This window comes from Thalassophryne amazonica, chromosome 3, assembly GCF_902500255.1.
Source record: "Thalassophryne amazonica chromosome 3, fThaAma1.1, whole genome shotgun sequence".
NCBI lineage: Eukaryota > Metazoa > Chordata > Actinopteri > Batrachoidiformes > Batrachoididae > Thalassophryne > Thalassophryne amazonica.
The window spans coordinates 82543465-82556613 of NC_047105.1; the positions used below are offsets into that span (position 1 = coordinate 82543465).

The 13149-nt window shown below is 40.8% G+C and overlaps 1 protein-coding gene across 2 annotated transcripts in view; it reads right to left on the minus strand.

Moving 5' to 3' along the window:
• cpne5b (copine Vb) overlaps positions 1–13149 on the minus strand; it is a 573316-nt gene that overhangs the window by 390694 nt on the left and 169473 nt on the right. For both annotated transcript variants that reach the window (XM_034166971.1, XM_034166972.1), the window contains exons 4-5: positions 12147–12250; positions 5612–5651 (exon numbers count right to left, since the gene is read on the minus strand). In XM_034166971.1, the coding sequence (XP_034022862.1) occupies positions 5612–5651; positions 12147–12250 (144 nt within the window). The remainder of the gene's footprint in view (positions 1–5611; positions 5652–12146; positions 12251–13149) is intronic.

The window sequence follows — 13149 nt, forward strand, 5'->3', positions numbered from 1 at the left end:
AGGACTGCTTTCTTCCACCTGCGAAATATAGGGAAGATTTGTCCCATCCTGTCTATGGTTGCTGCTGAGACCCTGATCCATGCATTTATCTCTTCTAGATTGGACTACTGCAATGTTGTATTTTCTGGTTTACCGCAGTCCAGCATTAGGGCTCTCCATTTGGTTCAAAATGTTGCAGCCAGACAGGAGGCAGAAAGTTCAACCATGTTACATCCATTTTGGCATCCCTTCACTGCCTTCCTGTCCCAGTGAGATCAGATTTTAAGGTTCTGCTACTAGTCTATACAATTGTTCACGGACTGGCACCTCCCTACTTAGCTGACCTAATTAAACATTACGTACCGGCCTGGGCTTTGCGTTCTCAGGGTGCAGGCTACTTTGTCTCCCAAGGGTGAATAAAAAGTCTGCGGGTCATAGAGCTTTCTCTTATCATGTCCCTGTTCTGTGGAATGATCTCCCTGCATCAATAAAACAGACAGATTCTGTGGAGACTTTCAAGTCCAGACTTAAGATGCACTTATTTTCCCTTTCATATGGCTAGCATACTGGGATAGTATAGTTCTATGCTTTTTACTCTTTTAATTCATTTGTTTGGAAATGGAGTGTGCCGCGGCCTCAACTTTACCTAAATTCTTGGTCTTTTAGTGAAGCTTAGGGTTAGTGTTCGGCGATCACCTTAGTAATACCTGTTTTTCATGTTGTTTAATGCTGACAAATTATACTGTATTTCTTGTCTTTCTGATGCCTGATTCTGTTTAATTACTCCCTGTTTAAGGTGCAGCTGGGTAATGCCAGATGGGTGTAATATTTGTGCTGGAGATCCTCCTGTCCTGTGCACCAACAGCATTTCCTGTATATTCGTTTTGTGAATTGTTCTGTAATTTATGTCAGTAGCATGGCCCAAGCAGAGGGTCACCCCTTTGAGTCTGGTCTTCTTGAGGTTTCTTCCTCAGAGGGAGTTTTTCCTTGCCACTGCTGCTCTGGGGGTTAGTAAGGTTAGACTTTACTTGTGTGAAGCTCCTCAGTTGTGATTTGGCACTATATAAATGAAAATAAACTGAAATTGAAAATTGAATGAAATCACATGTAAATAAGTATTCACACCCTTTGCAATGAAGCTCAAAACTGAGCTCAGGTGCATCACGCTTCCACAGATCATCCTTGAGATGTTTCTACAGCTTAATTGGAGTCCACCTGGGGTAAATTCAATTGATTGGACATGATTTGGAAAGGCACACACCTGTTTACATACTGTATGTGGTCTCACAGTTGACAGTGCATGTCAGAGCACAAACTAAGCATGAAGTCAAAGGAATTGACCTTTGAGACAGGATTGTCTCGAGGCACAAATCTGGGGAAAGGTACAGAAACATTTCTGCTGCTTTGAAGGTCCCAATGAGCAAACTAGCCTCCATTATCCATAAATGGAAGAGGTTTGGATCCAGGAGGACTCTTCCTAGAGCTAGCCGAACGTCTAAACTGAGCGATTGAGGGAGAAGGGCCTTAGGAGGTGACCAAGAACACAATGGTCACTCTGTCAGAGTTCCAGCATTCCTCTGTGGAGAGAGAAGAAACTTCCAGAAGGACAACCATCTCTACAGCAACCACCAATCAGGCCTGTATGGTCGACAGACAGAAGCCGGCCCTTAGTAAAAGGCACATTGCAGCCTGCCTGGAGTTTGCCAAAAGGCACCTGACAAACTTTCAGACCATGAGAAACTAAATTCTCTGGTGTGATGAGACAAAGATTGAACTCTTTGTTGTGAATGCCAGGCATCATGTTTGTCGGAAAGAAAGCACCATGCCTACGATGAAGTATGGTGGTGGCAGCATCATGCTGTGGGAATGTTTTTGAGTGTCAGGAACTGGGAGACTAGTCAGGATTGAAGGAAAAATGAATGCAGCAATGTACAGAGACATCCTGGATGAAAACCTGCTGCTCCAGAGCACTCTTGAACTTAAACAGTGGTGGCAGTTCATGTTTCAGCAGGACAATGGCCCTAAGCACACAGCCAAGATATCAAAGGAGTGGCTTCAGGACAACTCTGTGAATGTCCTTGAGTGGCCCAGCTGCCGCCCAGACAGGAATCCGATTGAACATCTCTGGAGAGATCTGAAAATGGCTGTGCACTGACACTCCCCATCCAACCTGATGGAGCTTGAGCAGTGCTGCAAAGAGGAATGGGCAAAACTGCCCAAAGATAGGTGCACCAAGCTTGTGGCATCATATTCAAGAAGACCTGAGGTGGTAATTGCTACCAAAGGTGTGTAACCAGGTGTAAAATTTAACTCAGTTTACACATAACACCATCAGAGGGCACTTTTGTATTAGGGATACCCTCTTGGATCACACAAGACTTTGGGGCTCTGCATGAGAGACTATGAGATTTATGACTTTTTCTTGTCTTGTCCTGAATGTGACACACAGGGTTTGTCCATATTAATGTCTCCAGGTCTTAAGATAACTCGACCATCACTGTGTTGGCTATAAGAACATTTCCAAATTACGCAAAATGGTGGCTTTTAATGAGCTAGAGATGCCTGTACACGCATTTGTTTCTTCGCGACTTGATTATTGTTACAGTCTTTTCACATGCCTCAATAAGAAAGAGCTGGCCTGCCTACAGGTAGTGCAAAACTCTGCTGCACGACTTCTTACCCGCACCCATAGGAGAATGCATATTACTCCTGTCCTCAAGTCTCTACATTGGCTCCCTGTTTTTTATAGGATATATTACAAAATCCTAGTGCTGACCTTTAGAGTTCTACATGGGCAGGCACCGGAATACATTAAGGACCTGATCCAGCCTTATGTTTCCAGCAGGAGCTTGAGGTCTCCAATCAGAACCTGCTGATGGTTCCCCATACTTTAAACTCGAGGGGACAGATCCTTTAAAGCTGTGGCACCTCGCCTCTGGAATGAGCTTCCCTGTTCCCTTTGCTCACTGGATTCTGTGGATGCTTTTAGACAGCAACTAAAGACACATTTTTTTCAAACTGGCATTTTAATTTCAATTATTTTACTGTTTTATATTTGTATGTGTTGTTTTTTATTGTCTATTTATATCATGTGAAGCACTTTGTGACCTTGGTCTGTGAAAAGTGCTATATAAATAACGCTTACTTACTTACTTACTTAAGAAATATGAAGTCGTATACGTTTGAGAGGGTTCACTGTATGTCGCTGTTCTGTGTTCCAAGATGTCTGTTACCAGTGAATGTTACTGAGGAACATGGAGGACTGCAGCAGCAGGGCTCGTGCTCATGCCCGTCTATTAGGCCACGTTTGAGGGCTCACATTATTGGTTGGAAGTTTATACTGCATGTAATGACATTTGCACATGTAAAGTTCCATACAGAATGTGTGAATGTTCAGGATTCTAACTGTAGTCTTATTTTCTCTGTTTTAAGGAGAGAGCCACTAAAGTTATTTTCATTTTATTATTATTTTTTATTGCACCATTATTTTATGTAGTTTTATATTTTAGGGACAAACTCGATTGTTGCTTTTTATCCACATCATTGGGTTGGAGAACATTTTGTAAGTACACAGGGTTTGCACCAGAAACAATTTTTTGTCAGGGGTCTGTGTTATAGGATCAAAAAAGGAGAACAACTTCTTTCGGCTGCTCCATTTAGGGGACGACACAGCAGATCAGTCATTTCCATCTCACCCTGTCCTCTGTCTTCCTCTGTCACACCAACCACCTGCATGTCCTCCCTCAGCACATCCATAATCCTCCTCTTTGGCCTCCCTCTTCTCCTGCCTTGTGGCTCCATCCTCAGCATCCTTCTCCCTATATACTCTGGGTCCCTCCTCTGCACATGTCAAAACCATCTCAATCTCTCCTCTCTGACTTTGTCTCCAAACCGTCCCACCTGAGCTGTCCCTCTGATGTGTTCATTCCTAATCCTGTCCATTCTCATCACTCCCAAAAACAGTAGGAACATCTTCAGCTCTCCCACCTCCAGCTCTGCCTCCTGTCTTTTTGTTAGTGCCACCATCTCAACATACAACATAGCTGATCTCACTGCTGTCTTGGAAACTTTCCCCATCACTCTTGCAGATATTCGTCAGTCACAAATCACTCCTGCTACCTTTCTCCACCCAATTTATGTGTTCAGAAAAAAAGATCCCAAAATATATTTCTCGTCTCCTGTGTAGCGCAAATTTTGCCAGGCTACAGGTGCATCAACAAATTATTGAGCAAAAGGTGTGAATGCGTATGTAAATGTGATTTCGTAGATTTTTATTTGTAATAAATTATCAAAAATAAATCAGTTACTCATTATAGGGTTTTGTGAGTAGAATTTTTGAGGGAAAAAATAATTTAATCAATTTTGGAATAAGGCTGCAACATAAAATGAGGAAAAAGAGAAGCGCTGTAAATACTTTTTGGATGCTCCGTAACCGCTTGTTTTTGTCTACAAACCTTTGATCATCCAATACTTTTATGCTGACAAAAGCATTAGCAAAAGGTTTCCTACATGATCGGGACAAAAAGTACTTTTCAGTACTGTTAGTTAAATGTGTGCAATAAATTAAAGTAATAAAAGCAGTCTTTAAAGTGCAAATGGTCGTTTCTCCAGGTTCAATGGCTTCCATTACAGGTTAGGCCAAACTTTCACATAAAGTTTTACTTAAAGAATTTTATGTTTTTTTGTTTTAGTAACCCTGCTAAAAATGTAGCTGGGAAAAAAAGCATCCTTGGCGAATGTAAAAAAAAAAATAATAATAAAATTATTATCATATATAATCATATCACAGCAGTGTTGTAGTGCCATCATGCTTGGTCTTGGCCTTAAGGTCCCTTATTTGTCAAGCCTTGGCCTCGACTTCAGCCTTAGCCTCGGCTGTGGCCGTGGCCACCCTCAAGTCTTGGGCCCATATCATGGGTTCAAGCCTGAGTCATCTCAAGAAAAATGAAGGTATTTTCAAAGCAGATGGAATTTTACTATTTTCAGTAGAATTTAGCATTGTGTACAATACAGAATGCTACTTTTTTGTTCTTTTTTGTCTGTTCTTGAGAAAAATGTTTTATAGTAATATACTGCTTTGTGGACATAAACGTCTATGTGATCCATTTTCTTTTTTTTTTTTTCTTATTTATTTATTTATTTATTTATTTTTTGCTTACTTAATGCCTTGACCTTTTTAAGCATGGGCCTTAGAGGTCAAAGCCTCAGTCCTGAGGGTTTGTGGCTTGGCTACAACACTGTGACGTAGGTTGTCTGTGTTCAATTGGAAAACTAAAATTTAGTGACAGCAATAACAAGAAAAATGTATTTGGATACTGTAAATTAATGCAGAATGTTTGCATTTTCTCGTCATTGAGGTAGCATGCAACAAACAACTCCCAAGTCAAAACACAGAAGCAGTAAATACATGAATAAATAAATAACAAGCACAGTCCACATAAAGATAAAGAGAGTTTTGAGAAATAAATAACAAGCACAGTCCACATAAAGATAAAGAGAGTTTTGAGAAATACCAAGTTCTTTTGAATGCAGTGAAACAAAATGCAGTGCTTGGAGCTTCAATTTTACAAAACATTTCATCAAAGACTTGTCTCATTTATCTGTGCTTCAAGGTTAAATTGTGGACACTCACATGTTTTGACAGGTCTGGGCTTTTGGAATCAACATCATACCTAAAAGGAAATTAAATGAAAGCAGAAAAGGCTTTTTAGTGATTTTAGTGTCCATCCCATGCTGTAGATTCCAGTTCATTATCCAATTGTTCTTTATCTGTTTGCATCTCTCTTTCTCTCTCTCATACAACCCCTGGCAAAAATTATGGAATCACCGGCCTCGGAGGATGTTCATTCAGTTGTTTAATTTTGTAGAAAAAAGCAGATCACAGACATGACACAAAACTAAAATCATTTCAAATGGCAACTTTCTGGCTTTAAGAAACACTATAAGAAATCAGGAAAAAAAAAAATTGTGGCAGTCAGTAATGGTTACTTTTTAGACCAAGCAGAGGGAAAAAATATGGACTCACTCAATTCTGAGGAAAAAATGATGGAATCATGAAAAAACAAAAGAACACTCCAACACATCACTAGTATTTGTTGCACCACCTCTGGCTTTTATAACAGCTTGCAGTCTCTGAGGCATGGACTTAATGAGTGACAAACAGTACTCTTCATCAATCTGGCTCCAACTTTCTCTGATTGCTGTTGCCAGATCAGCTTTGCAGGTTGGAGCCTTGTCATGGACCATTTTTCTTCAACTTCCACCAAGATTTTCAATTGGATTAAGATCCGGACTATTTGCAGGCCATGACATTGACCTATGTGTCTTTTTGCAAGGAATGTTTTCACAGTTTTGCTCTATGGCAAGATGCATTATCATCTTGAAAAATGATTTCATCATCCCCAAACATCCTTTCAATTGATGGGATAAGAAAAGTGTCCAAAATATCAACGTAAACTTGTGCATTTATTGATGATGTAATGACAACCATCTCCCCAGTGCCTTTACCTGACATGCAGCCCCATATCATCAATGACTGTGGAAATTTATATGTTCTCTTCAGGAAGTCATCTTTATAAAGCTCATTGGAACGGCACCAAACAAAAGTTCCAGCATCATCACCTTGCCCAATGCAGATTCGAGATTCATCACTGAATATGACTTTCATCCAGTCATCCACAGTCCACGATTTCTTTTCCTTAACCCATTGTAACCTTGTTTTTTTCTGTTTAGGTGTTAATGATGGCTTTCGTTTAGCTTTTCTGTATGTAAATCCCATTTCCTTTAGGCGGTTTCTTACAGTTCGGTCACAGACATTGACTCCAGTTTGCTCCCATTCGTTCCTCATTTGTTTTGTTGTGCATTTTCGATTTTTGAGACATATTGCTTTAAGTTTTCTGTCTTGACGCTTTGATGTCTTCCTTGGTCTACCAGTATGTTTGCCTTTAACAACCTTCCCATGTTGTTTGTATTTGGTCCAGAGTTTAGACACAGCTGACTGAGAACAACCAACATCTTTTGCAACATTGCGTGATGATTTACCCTCTTTTAAGAGTTTGATAATCCTCTCCTTTGTTTCAATTGACATCTCTCATGTTGGAGCCATGATTCATGTCAGTCCACTTGGTGCAACAGCTCTTCAAGGTGTGATCACTCCTTTTTAGATGCAGACTAACGAGCAGATCTGATTTGATGCAGGTGTTAGTTTTGGGGATGAAAATTTACAGGGTGATTCCATAATTTATTCCTCAGAATTGAGTGAGTCCATATTTTTTTTCCCTCTGCTTGGTCTAAAAATGTAACTGTTACTGAGTGTCACAATTTTTTTTCTTGATTTCTTATAGTGTTTCTTAAAGCCAGAAAGTTGCCATTTGAAATGACTTTAGTTTTGTGTCATGTCTGTGATCTGCTTTTTTTCTACAAAATTAAACAACTGAATGAACATCCTCCGAGGCCGGTGATTCCATAATTATTGCCAGGGGTTGTATATCAAACCAGTCTCACAGAAAGTCGTGATTCAGCAGCACGAAATATACATTAATCTATTGGTTCGTGATATTGTGATGAAAAGCGCCTCAATTTCGGCCCGGCAGTATGAATTAATTCTAATTCATTCAGTGATGGCTGCACAAAATTAAAAGGTGGTCTTGTGGTTATGGTTAGGGTTGGGGGTAGGAGTAGGCTTAGTAATAGTGAGTTAAAAAAAACCCCGTCACGAAAATTTGACTCATTTTGTCACGGGAGCACAAAAAAAAGTGAGACAGAGCTATATATATATATATATATATATATATATATATACATACGAGGTCTGTTAGAAAAGTAGCCGACCTTTTTATTTTTTTTTTTCAAAAACCTGATGGATTTGAATCATGTGTGCCTGCATGAGCCAACCTTGAACCTTCGTGCGCATGCGTGATTTTTTTCACACCTGTCGGTTGCGTCATTTGCTTGTAAGCAGCCTTTGTGTGTGAATGGGTGTAGTCTCTCGTCATTTTTTCTTTGCAAGGAAATGGCGGAACGACTGGAGCAGCGCGACTGCATCAAATTTTACCACAAACTGGGCAATAGCCAGGTGGAAACCATTCGGATTATTCAGATGGTTTTTGGTGACGATCCTCTGGGCATCACACAGATTAAGGAGCGGTACAACCGGTTTAAAGACGTCCGCACAACGGTGGAGAGCGAGCCGCGCTCCAATCGGCATCAACACGCTGAAACGACCGGATCATTTCCAAAATGAACGCTGTGGTGATGTGGGACCGTTGTGTGATTATCCGAGAACTGCGGAAGAGGTGGACATCAGCACTTTTTCGGCACATTCCACTGTGAAAGAAGATTTTGCCATGAAAAGAGTGGCGGCGAAATTCATCGGCACGAAGCTGATGGCGCAGCAACAGCGCCTCCGTGATGAAGCCTCACAGGACATGTTGTAACATGCCCTGACATGTCCAGCTTGTCCACAATTTCTCGGATAGTCACTCGACTGAAAAGCCATCGAAAGCCGTCTGAATCTTCCGAATGGTTGATGAGCTGGGCATGTTACAACATGTCCTGTGAGACTTCAACACGGAGGCGCTGTTGCTGCGCCATCAGTTTCGTGCCGATGAATTTCACCGCCATTCTTTTCATGGCAAAATCTTCTTTCACAGTGGAATGTGCCGAAAAGTGCTGATGTCCACCTCTTCTGCAATTTCTCGGATAATCACACGACAGTCAATCAATTAATCAATCAATTTTTTTATATAGCGCCAAATCACAACAAACAGTTGCCCCAAGGCGCTTTATATTGTAAGGCAAGGCCATACAATAATTATGTAAAACCCCAACGGTCAAAACGACCCCCTGTGAGCAAGCACTTGGCTACAGTGGGAAGGAAAAACTCCCTTTTAACAGGAAGAAACCTCCAGCAGAACCAGGCTCAGGGAGGGGCAGTCTTCTGCTGGGACTGGTTGGGGCTGAGGGAGAGAACCAGGAAAAAGACACGCTGTGGAGGGGAGCAGAGATCGGTCCCACATCATCACAAGCGTTCACTTTGGAAATGATCCGGTCGTTTCAGCGTGTTGATGCCGATCGGAGCATGGCGCGCCCTCCACCTTTGTGCGGTTGTCTTTAAACCGGTTGTACCGCTCCTTAATCTGTGTGATGCCCAGAGGATCATCACCGAAAGCCATCTGAATAATCCGAATGGTTTCCACCTGGCTATTGCCCAGTTTGTGGCAAAATTTGATGCAGTCGTGCTGCTCCAGTCGTTCCGCCATTTTCCTTGAAATGAAAATCCGCCGATCGCACTGCACATGTCCTCACACAAATGCGTCATTTGCTTACAAGCAAATGACGCATCCGACAGGCGTGAAAAAAATCATGCATGCGCACGAAGGTTCAAGGTTGGCTCATGCAAACACACGTGATTCAAATCCATCAGGTTTTTGAAAAAAATAAAAGGTCGGATACTTTTCTAACAGACCTCATATATATATATATATATATATATATATATATATATATATATATATATATATATATATATATATATATATATATATATATATATATATATATATATATATATATATATATATATATGTTCTCCCACTTCGAAATCATGGAGTGGTCTGAAATTTTCATCTTAGGTGCATGTCCACTGTGATGAAAAATCCGGAAATCACAATGTATGATTTTTTAAATAATTTTATTTGTATGTTACTGCTGCAAATGAGTATTTGAACACCTGTGAAAATCAATGTTAATATTTGGTACAGTAGCCTTTGTTTGCAATTACAGAGGTCAAACGTTTCCTGTAGTTTTTCACCAGGTTTACACACACTGCAGCAGGGATTTTGGTCCACTCCTCCATACAGATCTTCTCTAGATCTTTCAGGTTTGGAGTTTCAGCTCCCTCCAAGATTTCTATTCAGTACAGGTGTGGAGACTGGCTAGGCCACTCCAGGACCTTGAAATGCTTCTTACGGAGCCCCTCCTTAGTTGCCCTGGCTGTGTGTTTGGGGTCATTGTCATGCTGGAAGACCCAGCCATGACCCATCTTCAATGCTCTTACAGAGGGAAGGAGGTTGTTTGCCAAAATCTTGCAATACAGGACCCCATCCATCCTCCCTTCAACACGGTGCAGTCGTCCTGTCCCCTTTGCAGAAGAGCACCCCTAGAGTATGATGTTTCCACCCCCATGCTTCACGGTTGGGATGGTTTTCTTGGGGTTGTTCTCATCCTCTAAACATGGTAAGTGGAGATGATTCCAAAAAGCTCTATTCTGGTCTCATCTGACCACATGACCTTCTCCCATGCCTCCTCTGGATCATCCAGATGGTCACTGGTGAACTTCAAACGGGCCTGGACATGTGCTGGCTTGAGCAGGGGAACCTTGCTGCCCTGCAGGATTTTAAACCATGACAGCATCAAGTGTTACTAATGTAATCTTTGTGACTGTGGTCCCAGCTCTCTTCAGGTCATTGACCAGGTCCTCCTGTGTAGTTCTGAGCTTTCTCAGAATCATCCTTACCCACAAAGTGAGATCTTGCATGAATCCCAGACCGAGGGAGATTGACAATCATCTTGTGTTTCTTTCCACTTTCTAATAATAATAACAGTTGTTGTCTTCTACCAAGGTGCTTCCCTGTTGTCCTATAGTCCATCCCAGCCTTATGCAGGTCTACAGTTTTGTCCCTGGTGTCCTTAGACAGCTCTTTGGTCTTGGCTATGGTGGACAGGTTGGAGGTGTGAGTGATCAAGGTGTGAACAGGTGTCTTTTATACAGGTAACAATATCAAACAGGTGCAATTAATACAGGGTAAAGAGTGCAGAATAAGAGGGCTTCTTAAAGAAAAATTAACAGGTCTGTGTGAGCCAGAATTCTTGCTGGTTGGTAGGGGTTCAAATACTTATTTGCAGCAGTAACATACAAATAAATTATTTTAAAAAATCATACATTGTGATTCCGGATTTTATTTATTTTTTTTTTAGATTATGTCTCTCACAGTGGACATGCACCTAAGATGAAAATTCAGACCCCTCCATGATTTCTAAGTGGGAGAACTTGCAAAATCGCAGGGTGTTCAAATACTTATTTTCCTCACTCTGTGTGTGTGTGTGTGTGTGTGTGTGTGTGTGTGTGTGTGGTGTGGTGTGTGTGTGTGTGTGTGTGTGTGTGTGGTGTGTGTGTGGTGTGTGTGTGTGTGTGTGTGTGTGTGTGAAATTAGGGGCGTCACAGTACATGTTTTTGCGTTGAAACGTGAAGTACACATGTGATTGTTCAACGTGATAATCGTATCGTGGGGCCTATGTCAGATTGTATTGTGATTGCAAGAAAAGTGAACAAATTATTTACAAAGCATACAAATAGGAAACAGATAATGTTGTGGATTATAATTTATATTTCAGAATTTGTTTCTTTAATGTTAAATATACATCATAGATTATTTTCTACATAATCATTGTGAACAATGACATTTGCCCTATTGAGGTTTCAAATCCCGTAAAACGTTGTAGAGTTTGCTGCTCTGTGATATATCATTAGCATTGAGAACTGCACTGAGATGCTCTGATCAGGCTGCACTTTAACCGCTGTACATGGACAACAGCATTAACATCGCAACATAAAACTCTTTATATATTGTGCCTAAAATTCTCGTGAATATATTATCTGGGTTTTTAGATGTTATTGTATTTGTTTTAGGTAAACATGCGAGAATCTCAGGTTGTTTCTCCGTTATTTTCAATGGGATTTGCTTTGAACCGCGATCACTTCCTGTCCATGTCATTCTTGGGGAAAGTGAAGTTTGCTCATTAACGTCTTGCTTATTGTCTTTTGCAACACTGTTTGTGCTGTTTGTTCCATAGTAATATATATAAAATGTCTGAAATTCATTTTGTGTTTATGAAGTTCCACACAAGTTGAAGGTAGGGGATACGGAATATTTGGAATATTTGTTTTAGCAAGTCTTCAGGAGTCTCATGTATGCAGTCTCATAATGCTATGAAAGGCATAAAAACTACATTTTGGTAGTGTAATGTTCACTTGCAATTGTTGTCTTGTGGTTTCTCCATGTTGTTTGGATTGCAGCGCCTCTCTGGCGTGCAAGGGATTATGGGATATCTCAATGGTCGAGCGAATGGTCATGGTGCACAAAACAAGGTCAAGCAAAATCACTCACAAGTCAAAGCGAAGGTTCTGCTTCTCCTCAAAAAAGTAATCCATGATGTATTTTCTGACAAAATCAGGGTTTAGAGTGTTGTCAATCACCTCAGTTCTGCCAAACTATAGAAAGAGAAAGATGGAGATCAGAAGAGAAAATGATAGAACTGAAATAGAAAGGCATGCAGTAATAATCCATCAGAAGAAAACTGATTTCAACATCATCTCCTTACACTTGCCTTCACCTTTTCTCTCTTTCTCACACTCACATGAATACATAGACACAAACAACTGATTAGTGGTATTAACTTCACACCCCATCACTGTGCAGAGGAAGTCAGGGATGTGTTTCCTTAATCCTGACTCATCTCCCATGTTAATTACACCAGGATAACCAACACCATAACACCAGAGAGAGAGAGAGAGAGAGGTGAAAAGAGGGGAACACTGTGATTACAGACCAATATATTAAATATGAAACTTCAGTAAAGGTTATAAGTTCTACTTGTCATTTGACTGGTTAATTGTATGTCAAGTAACATTCATTATTTGTCCCATTGCATGAGTGACATCATTTACTGTGCATTTTGGTTCTATTTACCATACATTTTTGTTCCATATGTTTGGCTTTACTGAACGACTCCATTAGCTTTTCATTAAATCCATCCATGATACGAGAACGCTCAATCTAATACACTATAAATCAGTTAGTGGCCGTAGGGTCCTCTTTATGAGCCATAGAAGCTCTGTCACATGAAGAATTGGAAAATTTCCTATCATGATTTTTCGGTGGATTGAAGAATGAAGTTGTCTGCTTCCACACACACACACACACACACACACACACGCACACACACACACTGCTGAGCACCTCAGCATCTCTCATTATGCTTAGCAGTGTGTTGGCAGCTAGTCTGCAGGGTGGAGTTGATTCCTTTGTGGACACGGAGCCACCTGTGCCCCACTGCTCTCCACTTCCTGTTCCAAGAAGAAACGTCTGTATAATTTTATGTAAAATATCA